At 35.3% G+C, this 22,330-nt stretch overlaps 1 protein-coding gene across 6 annotated transcripts in view; it reads right to left on the reverse strand.

The window, feature by feature from the left end:
• Nucleotides 1-22,330, reverse strand: part of LOC128864317 (cytohesin-1) — a 114,653-nt gene that overhangs the window by 15,014 nt on the left and 77,309 nt on the right. For 3 of the 6 annotated variants that reach the window (XM_054103925.1, XM_054103927.1, XM_054103926.1), the window contains one exon: nt 4,439-4,571. In XM_054103925.1, the coding sequence (XP_053959900.1) occupies nt 4,439-4,571 (133 nt within the window). Of the gene's footprint in view, nt 1-4,438; nt 4,572-18,037; nt 21,132-22,330 lie in introns of those variants that run through there. The other 3 variants (XM_054103924.1, XM_054103922.1, XM_054103923.1) reach the window with 2 other exon arrangements.

A 22,330-nucleotide genomic window follows, 5' to 3' on the forward strand; every position in this document is an offset into this window, starting at 1 on the left:
ATTCCTAGTTGTAAATAGGCGATTTTTGTACAGATACCTCGGATATTGTCACGCCAAAACCGCCAGTTCCCCACATCACAAAATCGAAAAATAGTGGAAGTAGTAGGAAATTGCGCACTGAGCAACTTATTGAACAATTAGCTTTAAACGAGATCATTTCATTGAAGCGATCGCCGCGGTTTGACAAGATAATACCTTAATTTATTATAGGAATCTAGTAGCCGAGAAAATGAACTCCCCTATCCTTCAGAGAGGAACATTCATAACGGGCAATTATGTCTCCGTGTGGGAGTATTAGCAGCCCCATACATATGCGCTGTCTGAACCTACTCGAGTCTGAAGTGACAATAGAAATTAAATTGTCTAAAAAATTTAAAAATACACCACCATAGCAAACATGATTCGGCACTTTGATCCACTGAAACTTTCCCCCCTATAACATTTTATGACCAAGTTGAGAGCTCTTTCTCCCTCTGATTTAGTACAAAAATTATTTAGAGTGAGCGTGCAGCCAGCAAAAAGGCACAGACGAAATCTTAACATCATAATATTAATGACAATTTTATCACATTGCATGACTTATGTCACGCCTTGAAGGATGATCGGACGAGTAGCAATCAAATGAACTACATGAAATGGGGGAAGAAAACATACATAACTGCACAACGCTGGAAAGGAAGAGATCATGAAGGTACAACCAAACATACACATACTCATATAGGCATACGTGAAGGGCGCTCAACAATGAGATGAGTGAATGCTCATAAAAGTACTCACTTTAAATGCATACAATTATATCGACTGACAAATTTGACAGTTCGTTGACATTTTGAAGGGTTTGGCACATTGCTCGCATACCCTGCAACTCGAGCCTACAAACGCTTGACTAAAGAGGCATGTGCGGCTAATTAATTAAATTAAATTATTGTAAATGAGAAATGAGGAGAAGGGAGAAACAAAAGAAATAAAAACGAAAAAAGGCACCTCAAATCAAACAGGCGATCGGACTCGCAAACAGATGGTCCTAACGTATGTGTATGTGTGTGTAAGAAGTACGCATGGCACGCCTTAATAAAAGGTGCATCCCCAACAGTTGGTTGTATTTTTTGCGAATGACGCAAATTATTAACGATTTAGTGCAAACATTTGTGCACGTGAGATATGGAAATTCCCCAAGTTTTACAATGAATTGCACTCAAGAATTTATAAATACATGAAAATGCAGGCTTCGGTAACCTCTTGCCTTAAAAGCCACTATTTGAACTTAAAATTACTAACACTTGAAACTCGTAAAGTAGATAGTAAAAAATTGTTTTGCAATAAAGCGGTGACGAATTGAATGGTAGTGTAAAATAAACTCATGACAACTAATTAACATACGCAAAACTGGTGAAAAACAGCAATTTTCATATTTATATCCAAAGCAAATACCTAACCACCAGCTACATAACTATGCACGCACACATGAGGGGTTAATATTAGACCCCAGCCTTAATTTCGAGAAACTCTACTTCAATAAACCTCAGTATGAGTCCATGTCGTATCTGTTCAATCGTAGGAACAGCACATGGACATGGAGCTCTCCGAGTAATACGTACTTAGGTTCTTCCCGACCAGTCTCTATAGATGCTACAGCAATGATGAAAAGCTCTTAGCCTCTAAAAGACTTTCGCCCTATAGACTTACACGGAGTATTGCCAAGTGGTGAAATAGGAGGCATGATAACCCCCATTTGCATCTACCACAGATTCACACGAATGATTAAGGCCTACCACTTCAGATTCCTACAAAATATTAGTCTACGCTATCCAGCCTCACATGAGTGCAAAGCTGATGAGCATCATAAGGATCACTCCTTCAAACCTCGCCTAAACCGTGCATTGTCAAGCTGCAAAGGAAGAACTGATGTCGCTTACAACCAACTCGAAATAAGCTCAAGAATGTCAAATATTCTTACAATCTCTTCCCTAGTATATCTTTAAACAGGACACTAAAGATCTTTTAAGTCGAAGTGGCGACCATTGGGCACCTACAGATAAAAAAATACATAGCTTCAGGGCTACAAGTTAAGGATTAATCTAGACGCCAGCAGGTGTATTGTTTTCGCAAGTTGGAGTAAGGGTCTAACCTAGCTACTAGTTAAGAGTTAATCTAGACACCTGCAGGCTAACACTCTCTCTCAAAATAATGTACATGCGGTTCAAGAACCGATGAACTTTGTTGTGGAAAACCGACGGAGGTGCAGATCTGAACGTGGCTGCAGCGACAGCCAAGCTGCGCTTATGGCCTTAAACAGCCCCCCAACCACATCAGGGGTAGTCGAGTCCTGTAAATCTAGGCTGAACTATGTCGGTAGGCATAACAGCCTGATGCTAAGATGGGTCCCGGGACACGTGGGTATCGTGGGAAACGAGACCTCTGACTCCTTAGCTAAGATGGGCTCTAAAGCCAACTTCTTTGGCCCGGACCCCGTTTTGCCACTCCCTTCTGCGGCCATCATAGCCACGGTTAGCAAATGGGTTACGACAACCCACAAGCGAGCTTGGCATGCTGAGAAAGGCTGCGGATGGACTCAACTGATGTCACCTGTCATGTCCGATCGACTGTCGCAAACCCTCCTGTCATTAAGCAGAAGGGAGTGCAGACAGCTGGTTGGATTGATGACGAGCCACTTTCTGTGGGCGAAGCACGTCTGTAAAGTCTGAAGATCCGCATATCCACTTCTGTAGGAGCTGATAATTAAGTACAGTCCATTCAACGAATACCTCACACTTCGGAGAATGCGCCTTTGGACTAATTCAATAGTCTCGCTGGAAGCCACAAGATCGGAATGGTTTCAGAAAATTTTAAGAAAATGCATAACATTTTTTGGACATTGGACAATGGGTGTCCGTGGCTACGGAAGGAAGAATGTTTAAGAAAATTCTGTTCAACCTAATCTAACCTCTTCTATTTGTTCTGAAATCGCAACTCAGAAAGAATTGGGTCCAATCGTTGCCACTTCTTGTTTGTTGAAAACTCCTATCCACCATTAACTGATTACACTACTGGAGCTGGCTGAATGACGGTCTAAAATCTATTATTTCAGAAGTGAGATTGTAGAATTTTAAATGTTCTACTTTACAATTTATGAAATGATCCAGTTGAAATGTCTAATATGTTGATACTACTGAACATGTTCAGCCCAGCAGGAACACCTTTGACAGGCAAAGTTTTTGAGCCTGTAAGAATCTTAACAATGATGGTGTTTAAGTGGGTTACGCTATTACGCTATGCAATTCTCAAAGATTTTCGCTTTTTGTTTATTTTTTCATTGGTTTAAGCACTTTGCTTGCACTTCTCAACAGGCTTAAGAATTAGATTATCATTCTAATTATCCTCCCCTTTTAAAAGCAAGACTTTTTTAAGGGTCCTTGAGCCGCAAGGCATATCGCGTCACTTACAACTTCTCGATGATGGAAATGCGGAGAGGATTGCCAATAGTATTAATTAACTAAATTCAAAAGTTGTGGCCAACATTAGACCGTTAATCCGCTCTCAGTGAATTTGAAGAAATCACCTGATTTGCTGACGCCACTTGGGATGTGACGACGATTTGCTTACGACAAAACTGAGATTGTGTTGGTGAAAACATCCACGTACCCCTTACTCATGTTGCTTCGTTGCTGACTAAACAAGAACTGATTGGACGAGCATAGAGTAGATGTGAAAAGAGCGGGCAAAACTCTGCGACCGAATCCCCCATGACGTGTCAGCCGAAGCTTTTTTTATTTGCTTGTTCACTCCGCTCGGGAGCATAGGGCCCCGATAAGACTCTTCCTCCGAACATGATTCTGCTGATCCCATCTGATGTCGGCAACTGCTAGCTCTCGCAACATCGACCTTCTTCAAGTAATTTTTGGCCGATAGCGACCTCTATTCCCTTGCGGGTTCTAGTCCAGTACCATTCTCGTGAATGGCAGCTGAAGTTACTCTTATAATTTTTTCTTCGGACGGTGAAACCTTGTAATTCATCATCCTTAGCCAGTGTAAGACTACTTACCCCAGCAGTGAGCGAAGTCGAGCTATCCAATTCAAATAAATAAAATTTTAGCAAAAGGTGAAAACTCATACTTCTTCCTTTTTCTGCTCTATCTTTGACCCCAAACTATCCTTAACCTCAGCAGATTGAAATACCAGGCAACAGACCTTTCACAAATTTCATCAAATTGAACATTTTCTTAACATAGTTTTTTTGAGTGTTTTTAATCGGAAAAAATTCACAAATTTTGAGTCCCTACAGATTCTTAAAATCCCTTACTTTGTGCCAGTTGGTTGTTAATGAGCCAACGAGTCATTCGAAAGCTATTTTAAGTACATTTATAGGAAATCATACAGAAAGTGCCATCCTTTCCTTTTATGGATTAAAACAAAAACACAAAATGACTTAGTTTTTTACCTTTCTTTGGATCCATATTGAACTTCTTTCGCCCAATTGACATTTGTTTCTCTTTATTGGAATGTTTACTATCTTCGGGCACGTCCAGCGCCTCCATTTCCGATACCACTTCGCCGAGTTCATCTTTAATTTGCTGCAAAGAAAAAAAAAAGAAATGTTTAATATTACAACAGCAACTTACAAAAATGTTGTAGCAAATAAAACATTGAATTTACAGAAGTGGCGAATTGCATTTCCGTTAGCAAACAAAAGTTACCTGAAGTAAACACGCACACATACACACACACATATAAATACATATGTGCAAATATGTACATTTCTGTGTAAAAAGTATTTTGGAAAAAGCGTGTCAATTAAATTTGCATTTCGTATGCAAACCTCAAGCGGAAGAGGAAGGAGAAATTTCTGGCAAACGAAGACTGCTGTAGAATTTTAAAAATAGCAAATTTACGCACGCATACAAACTTGAATTTTAAGTAAACAGAAATGCGAGTGTCGTTAGCAAATAATGAATGCACTCCATTTTGATGTTAACGAACAGAGAGAGATACGCGCCTATAATGGAAATTAAATGAGGTAGCTTACGAGGGCTAGTCTAAGTTTTTTTTAATCTGAAAACGAATTCCAAGAAAAGGGAACTATTTTTCAATACAGCTGCGAGCACTGAAATAGTAGGGCGAACCTACGGCTAATATTTAGTGAAATTACAAGTAAACCAAAGTAATATTTGTATTAATTTTATTACAAAACTAAAGGACAAATTCATGAGTACGTGTAGGGGGAGAAAATTGTTCATATATAAGCTACGAGTATAACAAAAATAATTTCACGTAAGATGTGTTTTCATGCAAATTACCGCGAGCAGCAAAATACTAGTAAGTTAGTAAAATTATTAAATATGTTTTAAATTGTTAATATTATTACTAAGAGTTAGCATAAATATTTAGTATTTGGTAGCATGACCGTTATTTTTAATCACTCCTACACATCAGTTTCTCATAGAGTCTACAAGATGTTGACATCTCTCCTGTGGTATTGATTGCCATGCGCGGAGCACTACATCCCATAAATCACTTATTTTTTGGTTTTGCATCCCACACAGCTTTTTTAAGATCTGTCCAAAGGTTTTCTATGGGATTGAGGTCAGTAGATTGAGCTGACCACTCCATGACCTCAATTACATTGTCTTGAAACCACAACTTTGCCAACTTACTTGTATGCTTCGGGTCGTTATCTTGCTGCAGTACCCATTTGAGGGGCATTTCTTCTTCGACGAATGGGAGCATAACATCCTTCATTATTTTTACGTACTCATATTGGTCTATAATAGTTTTTATCCAATATATTGGCTCCACAATATATATTGGCTCCACAATATATTGTTGAACGGGTTATATTTTGCATATAGTTAAAGCATACACTAGAGATGATAATTTAAAAAAAAATCGATATCGATAGCACATAATTTGCGATTTTAATGGAATTATGCATTTCGCTAGTGGGCACTACTATTTCAGTGATCGCAACTGTAGATAACTTACATAATTTTTCCTATAACCAGCTTTTCAAACCTTTAACATCAAACGAACAAAATTCTAGTTTCAATTATGTGACCTTTTGGCAAACCGACTTGGTTGTAGATTAATAATCTCGTATTTCATGGAAAATTCAGAGAGATGGCACTACTGGCGCGTATTGAGGTTATATTTAGGTAGTAACATCTCTTCGAAGAACACACACTAAGTTTCAGTGAGATTGGTAAATTTCTTTATGTTTGGCATTCGTTTGAATCGAGGAAGTCCAGTAATTTGCAAATTTTTTAATAGACGAAAACGAGTTTTGTGTGTGGAACTTCACAACTCAGCAGTTGCGGTCGCAAAATGAATGGAAATAAGGTGCTAACTCGTCTCACATCCCCCCGATTCTCCAGACTTGGCTCCCTCGGATTACTCGGTCTACTATTTGCTCCACCTTTTGAAGAAATGGCTGGCGGGAAAAGGATTTTATTCAAACGAGGAGGTGATGGGAGAAACGAATAACTCTTTTCGATAAATGTCTACTCCTAAAAATTATTATTTTTTATTTAGTAAAAAAGTTACTTAAAATCGTGTGATTAATTTTGTGCCATATTGCAACGCGATATACCCTATGATCAGAAAGTAATGGGAATGTTTAAATAGTTAAATATAAGAGTTAAATTTCAGACAAATTTATTTTATCTCCTTCAAAATATCACCCGTCTGAAACAACACACATGTGCCAATGTTTAACCCAGTCCTCCATGCACCCCTGGTAGGCCGACGAAGGGATGGCTTTCAGCTGCTTCGTCGCATTCTCTTTGATCTCCTTCAACGAAGTGGTAACTTCAACTAGGGAACAGTGATGGTAAATGATTTTTTGAAAAATCCCTACACAGCCCAAAAAAATTCCCTACTTTTCCCTACGCTTCAAAAAATTTTCCCTACAAAATTCCCCACATATTTTTCTCCTGTGTTTACACTATAATGACGCACTTGCAACGTCAAAATTGAATTATTTGCTTAAGTTTTGGGCTTGGTGCTATTTTGACACTTTATAAGACACTTTAATAAGACATTTTATTTGAAAAATATATATAAATACACATATTTATTATATTATAAACACATATATGAAGAAAAATTCAGCAAAAAGACTAAAAATTACTCTTTTTCATTACATTTAGTTCTGTTTAAAACAAGACAGAGTTCCTATTTTTTCAGAATCCGGCACGATTACTTTTAAGATTGGGATAAAATGGTCCACCACTTGCAGCGCGACATTATGCTCAGCGAAGAACATGCTAAATCTTATTTCGAAATTTCTGGAACCATTTGGTTTACTCGGCTTTTTCTTAAAAAAACTGTTTATTTTAGGTGCCTTTTTTATTGCCTTCATATTTTTTTGGTACGTTTTTGGTTCGGCGTGCTTCTGCAAATCAGAATTGCCGCAGTTTAAAACTTTGTCGCACTCAGCGCATTTGCATTTGAATGGATCGTTAGCCACAGCTTTCAACCAGCCACTAAAATTGTCGTCGTCAAGCCACTTGTTATTGAACTTTTGTTTCCGATACTTGAATTTTTCTCCTGGTGTTCAACCGAAGAGTCATTCGAAGAGGAGGAGCTCATTTCTGTAAATTATGTACATTTTAAATATAAAAAAAGCTAAAACTGAAAAAAAAAAACGCGGGACAACTAACAATTTTCGCGCGAAGACAAAATCGCGTTAGCGTTAACGAGGAAAAAATGGCAATGTTGCCGTATTAATGCTTTAAAAGTATGCTGCCATAAGAAAAAAAATACTGGCATGAAATCTTACTGCGGCTTTTTATTTTAAATGAACTTTTTTAATATTTCCCGCTATTGTAAAATTGTTTCTGTCCTTTTTGAAAATTCCCTACATTTACAGAATTTAAAAAAATCTGTCCTTCTTTTTCGACAAATATCCCTACATGTAGGGAATTTTCCCTACATTTACCATCACTGCTTGGGAAACCATATCAGCTGAATACGGTGCTTGCACGATGGTATTTACTTGGTGCATAATTTGGCTCGGTGCGATGGCGCGTTATCATCATGCAAAATCTAAGAATTGTTTGCCCACATTTCCGGCCGTTTGCGACGTACAGCACCTCTCAAACGCTTCAAAACGGATAAATAATATTCTTTATTGACTACCAACACAAGAAAAAAAACATGGACCGGTACCCACGTGCACGGTTCGTTTAAATTAAACATTGATTTTTGATCATAGCATACGAAGTTTTCTGTATTCTCTCAATAGTGATGCCACTCTAGGTATTACAAATTATGTTCGTAGCTATTTGAACGACGCAGTGATAAGAATTTCCAACCAACAATTGAATTAGTAAAGGAACTGGTTAAGTTAGGATAAATGGCTGCCCTTGTGAGGGCCCATCTGGATAAATATTCAAAATGTGTCCGTTGTGATACCATACAGCGCGGGAGGGGAGAAGAAAGGAGAAGGAAAGAAACCAGCCATGAAAAGGGGCTTTGGATTAGAGGATCACGACCAACGGCGGCGATTAACGTTCGTATTAATCGATTCAAGCTACTGAAGAATTTCACCAGGTGTGTGATATTTAAACCTGCTTTGATATATCCGCAGATGTAGCGAGAAAGTATTCGCCCAGATGTCTAAACCTTTGCCTGACGAGAGCAGGGCAGCTGAAAAGAAGACAGACAGCTTCTGCAGCAAAGACTTGAAGCCATCCCAAGCCGCACCGCATGGACACCTAACGGACAATATCCGGTAAGTATACCTACCAAATTCGAGAGCTGCGGCTTTGTTAGCCTTAGAAATTCCCTCGAGCGCCTTCGATCTACCCGCGGCCAGAAAGATATTGTGATCGCTGAGTTCACGTGAAACCCAACAAGAGCAGACCATAGGTTCCCAAATCCTCTCCGATGAAACCATTTCCAGGGTACACTGTCTAGCTAGCTTATCAGCCCAGTAGATTGATTATGCCATGAAACTATTTGCTTGGAAATTTCGCTAACATTGAGTTGTCCTCGTAATTGTTACATATTTAATTTTTTTACTTTTTCGCACTATAGGTATATCCCACTTGTGTAAATTTTCGCATTGTGCAAATGAAAGAGCGACAACAGTGGCATTCTAAATTAGTTCATTTTCATGGCGAAATTGAATTTCACATTTGAGGCCTATGTGCGTGTGTATGTAGCGCGCCAAATTGGCAGTAAACAACAATAAACAAGAAAATAATAATAATAATTTGTTGTACATACACATCTAAAAGGCGAGTTAATAAAAGGTAAAATGATAAGAAACAAGAGAAAATAGTAAAACAATTGAAACAGATGCCAAGTGAAGATGCGCTGATTGTAACGCGCCCACTGATAACATTCAAGTGACACTTAAACAAGCCAGTCGCTGTCACTTTAACTCAGTAATTTACAAATTTAACTGACACAACTCATTCACACACAATTTTTGCAATGTTTGGTTTGGTTTTTTTTATTTGTTATTCAAATATTTTCACTTCTATACTTTGAAGAATTCTGCCACACAAATTCATATTTCACCTCGTTTATGTGTTAACCTCAAAATGACATTTGAAGGTATCGATGATCGCAGCAATGACAAAACAATGAAGCTACAAACAATTGAAAGTGCATATGTATGGAGATACATGTTTTTGTTTTTGTATATATATTTGCTAATAATTTGTATGGGAAATTCACGCCAGCCATATACAATATAGCTACATGTGTGTGTGTGAACAGAACGTCGTCATGAACAGAAGGCGAAAATTAATGGAATAAGTGAGTCAAGCCAAATCAAGACACAATGCGATTCTGTTCCCGGCTCTTCTCGCTGCTGTCTTGCGTCTGCTTCGCTTATTGCATAAGTTTGCAATTAATTAGTTTTTCCACTCAGTTGCAATTGCACGAGATGAAACACACTTTGATAATCGTCTTCAATGCGTTCATAATTATTCATAGCCAATTTTGCGAAGTTAATTTAATTACTTTTACATCTGAGTACATTCAAGTACTGATTACGGCTACAAGGTAGTGCGAAGTTGGGTCCATTGACTTCCAGATGCTGTAAAAGCTCATGTAATTCAAATGTACAGCAGTGAGCGGAAAAATAAGAGCACAAGAAAAGGGTAATGTTTCACCTCAGTTAAGAATTGCACATAAAAGAAAAAGCAGATATAAAAGAAGAAAGTAATAAGAAAAGCTGCAATACGCCAAGTTAGCTGAACTGGATATTAAAAATGGTGCACACAAAATGAGGCCAGGGGAGCCCAAGCTACACTGCATTTACTACACCTATGCGGTATATTTTTAATCGCCTTATTGTCCTGACTCACTAGTGAAAGCTAACAGCTTATGAATACGAGGGGTGCCTTTTATATTTATATTTGGCAACCCTGGTGTTGCAATCTGGCAACTGACAGCTGTATCGCAAAGTTTGACATTTTTTGGCTTTTACGTACTCAGAACGTTTTGAAATACCAGCGCTATTTGTGTTGTTTACAGTAACTTAAAAGATTCATCTCGGTCCAAAAATGGAATTAAATCGTGAGCATTTTCGTGCGATTATTTTTTACAACTTTCGACGTGGATTAACTCAGCAAAATTGCATGGATGAACTTAATTCATTTTTTGGCGATGAAGCTCCATCAACGACCAGTGTTTATCGATGGTATGGTGAATTCAATCGTGGTCGTAGTTCACTCCAAGACGAATTTCGTGAAGGTTGTCCAAAATCAGTTGTTGTTCCGAAAACCATTGATGCCGTGCGCGAACTGATATTGCAAGATCGTCATGTGACCTATCGTGAGATTGAGACAGTCTTAGGCATTAGTGGGACCAGCATACATTCAATATTGCATAAACATTTGACTGTCAAAAAAATATGTTCGCTTTTACCGATTTCTTAATATTTTTTTCGATTTCTTACTTCTGTCGATGGTATCGATTTAGTATTTTTATTATTTCAAAACATGTTTAGCTTCACCATGCGAAACTATTTTTAATTCATAAATTTTTATTCTTAGATATTTCTGTTATTCTCAATTACATATATTATCGATTTAACATTTCTATGTATGCGCATGTAACAGAAATGTGAAGATCCCGATACCCCAATTGTCGACGACGGAATTGACGTTCCGCTCACCATGACGAGGTGAGAATAGCGATAACGCGGCTAAAGAACAACAAAGCCGCGGGCGCCGACGGACTACCGGCTGAGCTATTCAAACATGGCGACAAGGAGCTGGTAAGGTGCTGCGTCAGCTTCTATGCAAAATATGGTCGGATGAAAGCATGCCTGCCGATTGGAATTTAAGTGTGCTCTGCCCAATCCCAAAGAAGGGCGATCCTGCAATTTGTGCCAATTACCGCGGCATTAGTATTCTAAATATCGCCTATAAGGTTCTAGCGAGCGTATTGTGTGAAAGGCTGAAGCCCACCGTCAACCAACTGATTAGACCTTATCAGTGTGGCTGGAAAGTCTACCATCGACCAAATATTCACAATACGCCAAATCTTGGAAAAGACCCACGAAAGGAGAATCGACACACACCATCTTTTCGTCGACTTCAAAGCTTCATTCGACAGTACGAAAAGGAGTTATCTGTGTGCCGCGAGGTCTGAATTTGGTATCCCCACAAAACGGCTATGCAAGATGACGTTGCTCACCACCAGCAGCGCCGTCAGAATTGGGAAGGACCTCTCCGAGCCGTTTGATACCAATCGAGATTTCAGACAGGGTGACTCGCTGTCGTGTGACTTCTTTAATCTGATGTTGGAGAGGATCGTACGAGCCACAGAACTTAATCGCTCAGGCATAAGTCAGCCTTGAAGTCCATCGTAGAATCTCTCTTGCCAACAAGTGCTACTTTGGACTAAGTAGGCAACTGAGCAGTAAAGTCCTCTCTCGACGAACAAAACTAACACTCTACAAGACTCTCATCATGCCCGTCCTAACGTATGGCGCAGAAGCTTGGACGATGACAACATCCGATGAAGCGACGATTGGAGTGTTTGAGAGAAAGATTCTGCGTAAGATTTTTGGACCTTTGCACGTTGGCAACGGCGAATATCGCAAGCGAAGGAACCATGAGCTGTATGAGTATTACGACGACATAGACATAGCGCAGCGAATAAAGATCCAGCGGCCACGTTGCCTGGGTCATGTCGTCCGAATGGATACAAACGCTTTGGCTCTGAAAGTAGCAGAGGAAGAGGGCGGCCTCCTCTGCGTTGGAAAGATCAGGTGGAGAAGGACTTGGTTTCACTTGGTGTTTCCAACTGGCACCGGTTATCACGAGAAAGAAACGACTGGCGCGCTTTGTTAAACTCGGGCAAAAGCGCGTAAGCGGTTATCGCGCCAATTAAGAAAAAGAAGATGTACTATAAAATATCACATTTTAGCCATTTTCAATATATTAAGCTTAATATCGTACCACACAATTTTGCAGCGATTTTTTTAATTTTGGTGCGTCTGGGTCTTTTAAATAAAAAAAGAGAAAAAGAGGTATTAAAGAAAATCGTTAATCCCACACAGCTTGCTTTATTCCATTTCGATTTGCCTATCGATTACTTATTTCAAGTATAGCTTTAAAGTTTTTGCTATCGACTTTTTCATAATCGATTTTTTATGTCGATTATTTATTTCGATTACCGACTTATTTTTTTGTAATCGATTTATTATATTTGCTATCGACTTTTTACTTTTATTATCGATCATATTTTTATTATAGATTTCAAATTTTTATTATCAATTTAATACTTTTTTTACCGATTCGTTTTTATAGTCGATTTATTATTTTTATTATAAACTTCATATTTTCATTATCGATTGAGTGTTTTTACTATTTTTTTATTGTTTTCAATCAATTTATAAATTTTTCTATTGATTATCGGCATCAAAAATACCATTCACAATTTCAGCGGCTGGCTTGCATTTTCACGTTTATCAAAGAAAAACTGTAAAATGTACCGAATTCTCTCTTCCATTGATAACACCCTGTAACTCAAAATTTAATGGAACAATCAAAAAATAAAAAAACAATTTTTTTTAGTGTGAAATGTAACCTTGTCAACGAGCATAAACTTAAAAATCCTGTATTTTCCTATTGAAGACATGCTTCCGAGTTTGAACTCAATCGGCTGGCTACTTTTTCAGATTACCGGTCACAAATTTACGTTGGAAAACGGCAATATTTTTATAGAAATAAATATTACATATAAAAATTACATAAAAAAATTTATAATTAAAAAAATATTTAAAAAAAAAATCGTTTTATTCTAAAAATTATTTTTTTCTTTCATTTAATTTAAAACTTTTTGTTTCGTTTTATTTAAATCTTTTTCCGTTTCACTTAAATTTTTTTTATTTAAATTTTTTCCTTTCTTTTTATTTTAAATTTTTTTGTTTTTTTTTTGTTTCTTTTTATTTAAAATTTTTTTTCGTTTTAATTAATTTTTCTGAAATTTACATTCTCATTTTAATGGCGCACACTGTTTGTGTGTACGTACGTATATTTAACACGCGGATGATCTCATCATTTATCGCGAAAAGGTGACGAGTATATATTTATGTATACACATACATACATACATATGTAAGTATATAGCTGAGAGCGAAATTATTCTTTGATGACAAAGGAATTCTAAATATGTTTGAAAAAACAACCACTAAAGATTTGTGGTGGGGAAACTACGCGCGAATAAAAATACAAATGCAAATGATATGATAAAAATACCCGCATTACGAGTATAATACCCAATATAGGGGCCTCTATTAGGGACGGGTCGAGTTGACAGTCTGTGGTGACGTCTGTCAAATTTTCTGTCACTATGCGATTGAGCAACACGCGGAAATAATAAAATTTTCTTATGAAACTTTACAAAGGGTAGTTATGTAGTAGTTGTCTCTCACGGAGGTGACGTGAAGAGACCACAAATATCGTACGATTTCACCTCACTAGACTTGTGTGGCTTTCTGAAGTCACAGTTCTATGTCGATAGCATGCAAACGACCGATGCCCGCAAAAGCCAGGCCATTGCTCACAATCTGCCGGACATATGCGGCAGTCAGTGAAAATTGTATCTTGCGGAGTTGTGCCGTGGCGTGCATTTGAATGTGTTTAGGGCATTTCAAATAAATAAAAAAAAAATAGAATTATTAAAAAATTTGGTTACTCCCTCACACACACACACAGCGTTTTTTTATTACATTTCGAAAATTGAAATTTGAAATTTGTTGTTTTGGTTACTTGGAATATGGCGCGGCATATCCACTTATGGACAAAATAAAAATAATACAATCGCGATATTTTGATCAAATTTAAATACTTCTGGTTTTTTTTTTTTTTTTTTTTTAATTTTCACCATTTCTTTATAAAATACAACAGATACATACAAATCAAAATTTCAAATTTTCTAAAAGACTTATGAAAATTCGACAAATTTTAATCAAAATCTCACACAAAAAAAAATTGTACCCATTAAAGTTTATTATTATAAAATACGATTTTAGGAGTGACTCAAAATTCTCGTTGTCTTTTGATAATGTAAGAAATGCATGAAATGGAGTAAAGCACAACACCCTTTGGGGAAAAATTGATCAAATGTTAGCTATAGTAGAATTTTGAGACAGTTTAAACTTGGACTTTATTATATTAAAATGTATTGGGCTATAAAACTGCGTACCCATATTTCTTTATCCTCAATCAAAAGTTTTCAATTTTCATGAAAATTTGTTGAATTTTTATAATGAGCTATATTTTTATAAAAAAAATTGTATTAAATAAATAATTTAGAAAAATTTGTGAAAATTGAAGAACCAAATCAGCCAAAGCTTTTCAAAATAGCGCAATTCTGTTAAGTTTGAGTATGAAATTTGTTGTAGAATAGGCTACGTTTTTATAAAAAATGAGTGAAAATTAAAAAAAAAAAGCTTTTATTAAATAAATACATTAGAAAAAATTAGTGAAAATTAAAAAACAAAAATCAGTCAATGCCGTTCAAAATAGCGCAATTCTATTAATTTTCAAAAAATTTGTGAAGATTAAAACAAAAATTTTAATATAATAATTAAATAAATTAGAAAAAAATTGTGAAAATTAACAAGAAAACAAAAAAATCAGTCAAAGCCGTTCAAAATAGCGCAATTCTATTAATTTTCAAAAACTTTGTGAAGATTAAAATAAAAATTTTATTAATTAAATAAATTAGAAAAAATTAGTGAAAATTAACAAGAAAACAAAAAAATAAGTCAAAGCCGTTCAAAATAGCGCAATTCTATTAATTTTCAAAAACTTTGTGAAGATTAAAATAAAAATTTTATTAATTAAATAAATTAGAAAAAATTAGTGAAAATTAACAAGAAAACAAAAACATAAGTCAAAGCCGTTCAAAATAGCGCAATTCTATTAATTTTCAAAAAATTTGTGAAGATTAAAATAAAAATTTTATTAATTAAATAAATTAGAAAAAAATTGTGAAAATTAACAAGAAAACAAAAAAATAAGTCAAAGCCGTTCAAAATAGCGCAATTCTATTAATTTTCAAAAAATTTGTGAAGATTAAAATAAAAATTTTATTAATTAAATAAATTAGAAAAAATTAGTGAAAATTAACAAGAAAACAAAAACATAAGTCAAAGCCGTTCAAAATAGCGCAATTCTATTAATTTTCAAAAAATTTGTGAAGATTAAAATAAAAATTTTATTAATTAAATAAATTAGAAAAAAATTGTGAAAATTTACAAAACAAAAAAATTAAGTCGAAGCCGTTCAAAAAAGCGCAATTCTGTTAATTTTGAGTATGGGATTTGTTATATAATAAGCTATATTTTTATAAAAAATTTTGTGAAATTACAAAAAAACATATATTAAATAAATATATTAGAAAAAATTTGTTATGGAATGAGGTATATTTTTATAAAAAAAAATTTTAAAAATTAAACAAAACAAAGAGGAGCAGTCAAGGCTCTTCAAAATATTGCGATTCTAATATTTTGTCCATAAGTGTAGTTTGAACTTATTCACGACTAAATAACTAAATTCACGACTAAATAACTAAATTCACGCCAGCTTTTCCACTTTTAATGAAATCTGCAACTCACGTGCGGGACGAAACTTCAAAAACAAATTTAAGATTTTACGCACACCAAATAGAGCTTAAGCTCTCAAAATTGGAGATTTCTGGAGATTACCAAAATACTCCGTCGACCTATTTGGGAATATTATTACAGGTGGATAAGTATCAGTTGCGGACAGAGGTGCGATATAGTCCCGAGGAGAAAAAAAAACTGAAAAAAATACAATTTTACCAGCTTTGAAAATAAGAAATTTTCCGCAGAAAAATTGCTGAAAAGTTAATAATACACCTTTGCGACTGTGAAACCTCGTACTCGTACCTCTTTAAGAAAAATAAAAAAATTTACAATCCACTTCAAGTCACGTTTATCCAGTTTTGACTGTACTCATTTTGTATTTATTATGCAGACTAATGTTTATATTTGCATAAAAATCGTTTTTCAAAGAAACAACCAAATGTATAGATTATTTGCATAAGTTTATAATCCTAAAACAATATATATCCATGAGCTTTCCATGAAAAAAAAACCCAAATTGATATATGATTTAATAATTTATATTTTTTAGCGCTTTCACCTCGGCATAATTTTTTGTGTGGTGGAAACTTATACCCGCACCTCTTTAAAATAGAGAGCAAAAATATACAATCCACTTCAAGTCACGGTTATCCAGGTTTGACTGTATTCATTTTGAATTTCTAAAGCAATCTAATCCTTATATCCGCATAAGAATAGTTTTTCGAAGGAATTACCAAAATTATTAACAATTTGCATAAATTTATAAACTTAACAAATATATGGCCCTGAAAACAAAAAGAAATTTGAACGCTTTCACCACAAGATAATTTTTTGTGTGATGGAAACTCGCACTCGCATCTCTTTAAGAGAAAGAAAAAATATGCCATACACTTTAAGTCACGTTTATCCAGGCCTGACTGTATTCATTTTGTATTTCTAAAGCAAACTTATATTTATATTTACATAAAAATCGTTTTTCAAAGAAATTACCAAAATCATACACAATTTGCATAAATTTATAATCTAAAAAAATATGTAGCCATGAGCTTTCCATGGAAAAAAAAAATTGATAAATGATTTAATAATATATATTTTTTAGTGCTTTCACCTCGCCATAATATTTTTTATTTTTTATTTTTTTTTTTTTCAAATGAAATTTTCGATGCCTATCATTTAGCTATTGCTCTGCTTCCTAATTTGTGAGTTTTAATTACATTAATTTTGATATTCTTCTTATCTACTTTTTGCTTCCTTTTCTGATACCTATAAATTTAATTATTATAATTTATTTATGGTTTATTTTTTTCAATGCTTCTTTTGCCTATTAGTTTTTTACTGCACACCACCACATTTCAATCGCTACTCCGCTACTTGAATCTCTAGCGCACATCTTAACACTACGTCGTCTACACTCCAATCAACATCCTCCTGCTAATCATTGCACAGCCGATCGCTGATAGTTAATTAAAAGCCATCGCGTTCGCGCTGAGCTTATTAAAGATGTTCAGATGCCAATGCTAGCCGCCAACCGAGCAGTGCTACGCAATTAATGATCTACACAGCGATCTGCACAAGTAAGCGGCCGAGCGCCGCGACGACGCATACGTAACGCGTTACAATAGCTTCTAAGTATAGCTTGAAACCTGTTGTTGGCTGCGTTTATTAGAAACCATAACAACAAGATACAGGTAATTGATCAAAATTCCACACTAAGCCGCATTAAAGACACTTCACGACCGGTTTGTCACTACCAAAAAAAAAAAAAACAACAAACAAACGGAGGAATAAAATTGAAAAACATAAAATTTTACGGCAAAACAATTAAGAACTATTTTAAAATCTGCTCCTGAGAAGCGGCTAGCTTGGCTAATTCTTTTCACGCCTTTTCCTCTAACGCCCCATACCTCTTCAATATACCACCAAGATTCTCTACATTCTCTTGCTTTTATGCTTGCCTACCTTGTTATTATTGCGTAGTATCACAGCATTTTGCGCCGCATTGTTACGGTTCCGCACCAAGACATTCCGGCAGTCATCACAGAGATAATTGTTGTTGTCATAGCCGTTATTGTCACAGCCACCGCCGCCGCCACCAAGATTTAATTGTAGACCTTTCACAATGGCACTTGTTACATTGCAACTTGGTTTATTTTCCTTGTTGTTGTGTGCAGTGCGTTCCGTTTCACTTTGTGACGTTGAACTGTCGTCAATAAAACGCAAATCGCCACCAACATCAGCGAGCGGACTCATACCAAGACGCGGACAAAATGGCATGCTATTCACACTATCGCCATCCCCGCCACCATCTGTCACCACACGCTCTTCATCCTCATTCAGCACATTGTCCAAACTATTGGAACGTTGCTTGGTGCGCTCGCGTTGCGGTCGACGCGCCACCACCTCGCCACGTCCATTTAACACCAGTTCGACTGGACGCGTAATGACCATAGTTTGCTGAGTGGTAGTGGTCACCGAGCGCTTGAACTCGGTACGTTTACTCATTAGCAGCGTATTCGGTTCATCCGTAGGCGATTGCGTCACCTCCACATTCCGGCTCAATTCCTTCTCCACCGTACGTTGGCTACTCCACGTGATGGGCGTTGTCGTGTGTGATGAGATGCCCTCATAGATGGGGTTGTCCGTTAGGGCGGGTATGTTGTACGTGGCCACGCTGATGTAGGGTGTTGTAGGTGTCAACGGCGATTTTTGCTTTGGATTCGGCGTTGTTGGTGTTTTGATTTTCGCCGGCGTGGTATCGGCTCGCTTCCGCATTTGCGGTGTTTCGGGACGTGATGGCGCGGCATATTTGCTGCTGCAACAACAACGTGAGCACAACTGCGATACGCGTTGCCCGCTAACCAGTGCGCGCTTATCATCACTTGTTGCATCTTCGTCGTCCTGCAGATTGTCGATAGATGCGCCAGTGCTGGGCAAGTAGCATTGCCCCTTCTTATTAGTTCCAATCACGCCGCCACCGCTGCCGCCACCGCCGCCGCCGCCAACACCCAGCTCTACTTGCGGCACATAGAAGGTGCTGTTGGCGCTGAGATCGATGCAGCTGCGCTGGAAGTGTTTGTCACTGGCTTGTAAAGCTGCAGCTTTCTTGTTCTTCGGCTGTCGGCGTAGTGAGGAGAACCAGTTTGTGATGCTTGGCCGCTTCTGGTGTTGGTATTGCTGCAGGGAAGCCATGCTGGTGCACGCACACGACAACTACTTATTTGAGTTGGTTGTAAATGTTAGGAGCGAGTTGAGTGTTTCGAGTTATAATTTTCTTTTTTAATTTGTTGCACTTCTTTTCCTGCCTGAGTTGTTGACTTTTTGTGTGATTTTGTTGTTGTCGTTTTTTTTGTCTGCTTTTATTGAGTTCTTGCACCACACACATGAATTAACTTCTTTTAGATGTGTTTTTTTTTCTTGTTGCTATTTTTTATTGTAAATTTTTACGACTTCCACGTAATCACTTTGCCACTTGTTGTCTGCTACACAAACAAATGTAGCTATAAAAAAACCAGTTCCTGCCGCTCATTACACGTCGAAATTATTGTGGCTTCTCTGGCTGGCCCCAACTATGGTAGAAAAAATTATTACATTTGATATTTTAGAAATGCAAGCGTTCAACATCAATAAAATGCGTCTGTGTTGGTGCATATTTTGTTATCGGAGAGGTTCGCGGAAATTGTTGAAGGCCGACGGTGGAATGCAGCTTTCGAAAAATAAAAGCACAAAATATACCAAGGAACTTCACGACGTTTTGCCGAATAGTTCTTTAATTGCTGTTAAATAGTGTAAAAGGCGTTTTTAGTGCAGATATGAGTTAATGTTCATGGCATTGTGCAAAAAGCGAATGCAGCACCATTTACTTGGACCATATAGAATTGTTAAATGGAGCTTTAACTTTTTTTTAGTTTCCTTTCACTTCAGTTCAAAATAGTTCACTTTTTTTTTGCACTGATTTTTATTTGGTTTCATTTGTTATTTATTTTATTTGCATTCATTTTGTTTGGTTTTATGATGCATATTAAATTTTATTTTATTTTTGCTCCTATTTGAATAGTTTGCGACGTGATTTTGTATACAAATGGAGCGATCTACGGTTAAACGAAACTTTTTCAAGCTGGAAATACACTCAGAGGTCCCATAATTTAATGTTTCATATCTACCAAGCCCTTGGAAAGCGGACTTTTCGAATGGTATTCATGCACAACCCCTACAAGACAGTGCTGAGCACTTTCGAAAAAAAATTCCAACACATTTACAAGTATTTTATTAGTCTCTAATACACGCGCATTATCAGAACAGCATATACAACATTTTTTTATGCGGAAATCAAATATTTCATTTGATATTATTTTCTACTATTCGGTGTGAATTCCATCTCTCTTTTACCAATAGCAATTTCACATAAGTGGAAAATATATATTATCTACTGTACTTTAAACGGCAAGGCAACTCATTTGTATGCTTATAATGTGGCTGCTCTGAAAAAAGTTCTAGTGTGAAATTTGGCTGTTGTTGTTGTAAGGTCGCTATGGGCGAATGTGTAGATGCTTGGCTAAAAGTTGAAAGTTCGTGAGTTCGGATCTCCATAAAATATAAATTTTATAATTTCTAAATAAAACATTTTAACGAAACTCCTCAGTCTGATTACTTTTTAACGAAAATGAGGAGTTATTGAGGAGTAGTTTGGCCCATCAGTGCCGATTACTTGTTGAGAACAAAAATGAGAAATTGCGTTTCCTTTAGGGCATAGTACATATATTTTTCAGTTATAAGAAATTCCTATTGGTAAAAGAGAGATAGAGTATCACAACGACATGGGGAAACTATCAGAACTTTCCCATGGCTAGAACAAAAATGTGTAGTTGGATGAGGATAGTGATGATGATAATATGAGTGCTTATATGATAGTCAGCTGTCTTGTAGGGACCCCACACCGCTACGGCAACACCAATTAGTTTATTTTTTTCAATTAAAATTATTTTAAAGTTTTTTTAATTTTTAACGTTTTCAAATTTATTCTACTTATATTTTTTTTATTTGGCTTTTTATGTACAATATTTTTTTTTAATTTCTTATAATAATTTTTTTTTTTTTTTATCTTTTTATTGCATACCATATTGCTTTATTTTTTAATTTAAATTTTATTGTTTTATTTTACATTTAACTTTTTTTACATTTTCATTTATTTTTTTAGATTTTATATTTTTTTGAATTGTATTTTTTTTTTTTGTTTTTGGTTTTTTATAAATTTTCTTCCGTCTTTCAATTCAATTTTTTTAAGCTTTTCAAAATATTATTCTACAATTTTTTCTATTGCATTTAATATGCATTATTTATTATTTTAAATTTTATTGCTTTATTTTTTATTTTTTTTGCTTACACCTAACTTAATTTTTTACATTTTATTTTACTTTTTTTTTTATTTATTTTTTTTTTTAAATTATTATTTTTTTTTTAATTTTTTATTTTTACATTTTATTATATTATTTCTTTACATATTTTTTATTCCTATATATTTTTTTATTTTTACATTTTTTTACTTGGTTTTTTATGTATTTTTTGTCTTTTCTTTCTTCTTTCAATTACACGTTTTTTAAATTTATTCTACTTATATATTTTTTTATTTGGCTTTTTATGTATTTTTTTTCTTTAAATTTTTTGTTTTCAAATCGTTTTTTTTTTTTTGCATAATATCTTGTTATATTTATTATTTTTAATTTTATTGTTTTATTTTACATTTAATTTTTATTTTACATTTTATTTTTGTTTTACATTTTATTTTATTTTTGTTTTTTATATTTTATTTTATTTATTTTTTTACATTGTATGTTTTAAGCTGTTTTTTTAATTTTTACTTAAGGGGGAAGTCTACTGTGACAAGGGAAAAAACAGGCTTATTTTCCGGATTTTATTTCTAACAAAATATTGCTCGTACATAAAATCTATTTAAACTCTTATCTTTATTATATATTTAAGTTTTTGAAAAAAAAATTTTAAGTCAAAATATTCAAAATGGCCGCTGTGGCACTTCTGCAAGCGCCGGTCCGCTTTTCTTAGGTGCCTAAACGGTGTACATGAAATCTTACGTTTCGGTGATCTAAAACAAAAAAAACAAAATATTGTTATCATATACATAGTATTGACTCTCGTCTGACGTAGGATTATGTCGATAAAAAATTTTGGCGTTGAAAAAAAAATTCTTGAAATTTTTTTCTTTTTTTTTGCCTAAAATTGATGTTACTATTGTTTATA

The sequence above is a fragment of the Anastrepha ludens genome, chromosome 5 (assembly GCF_028408465.1).
Source record: "Anastrepha ludens isolate Willacy chromosome 5, idAnaLude1.1, whole genome shotgun sequence".
Classification (NCBI taxonomy): Eukaryota; Metazoa; Arthropoda; class Insecta; order Diptera; family Tephritidae; genus Anastrepha; species Anastrepha ludens.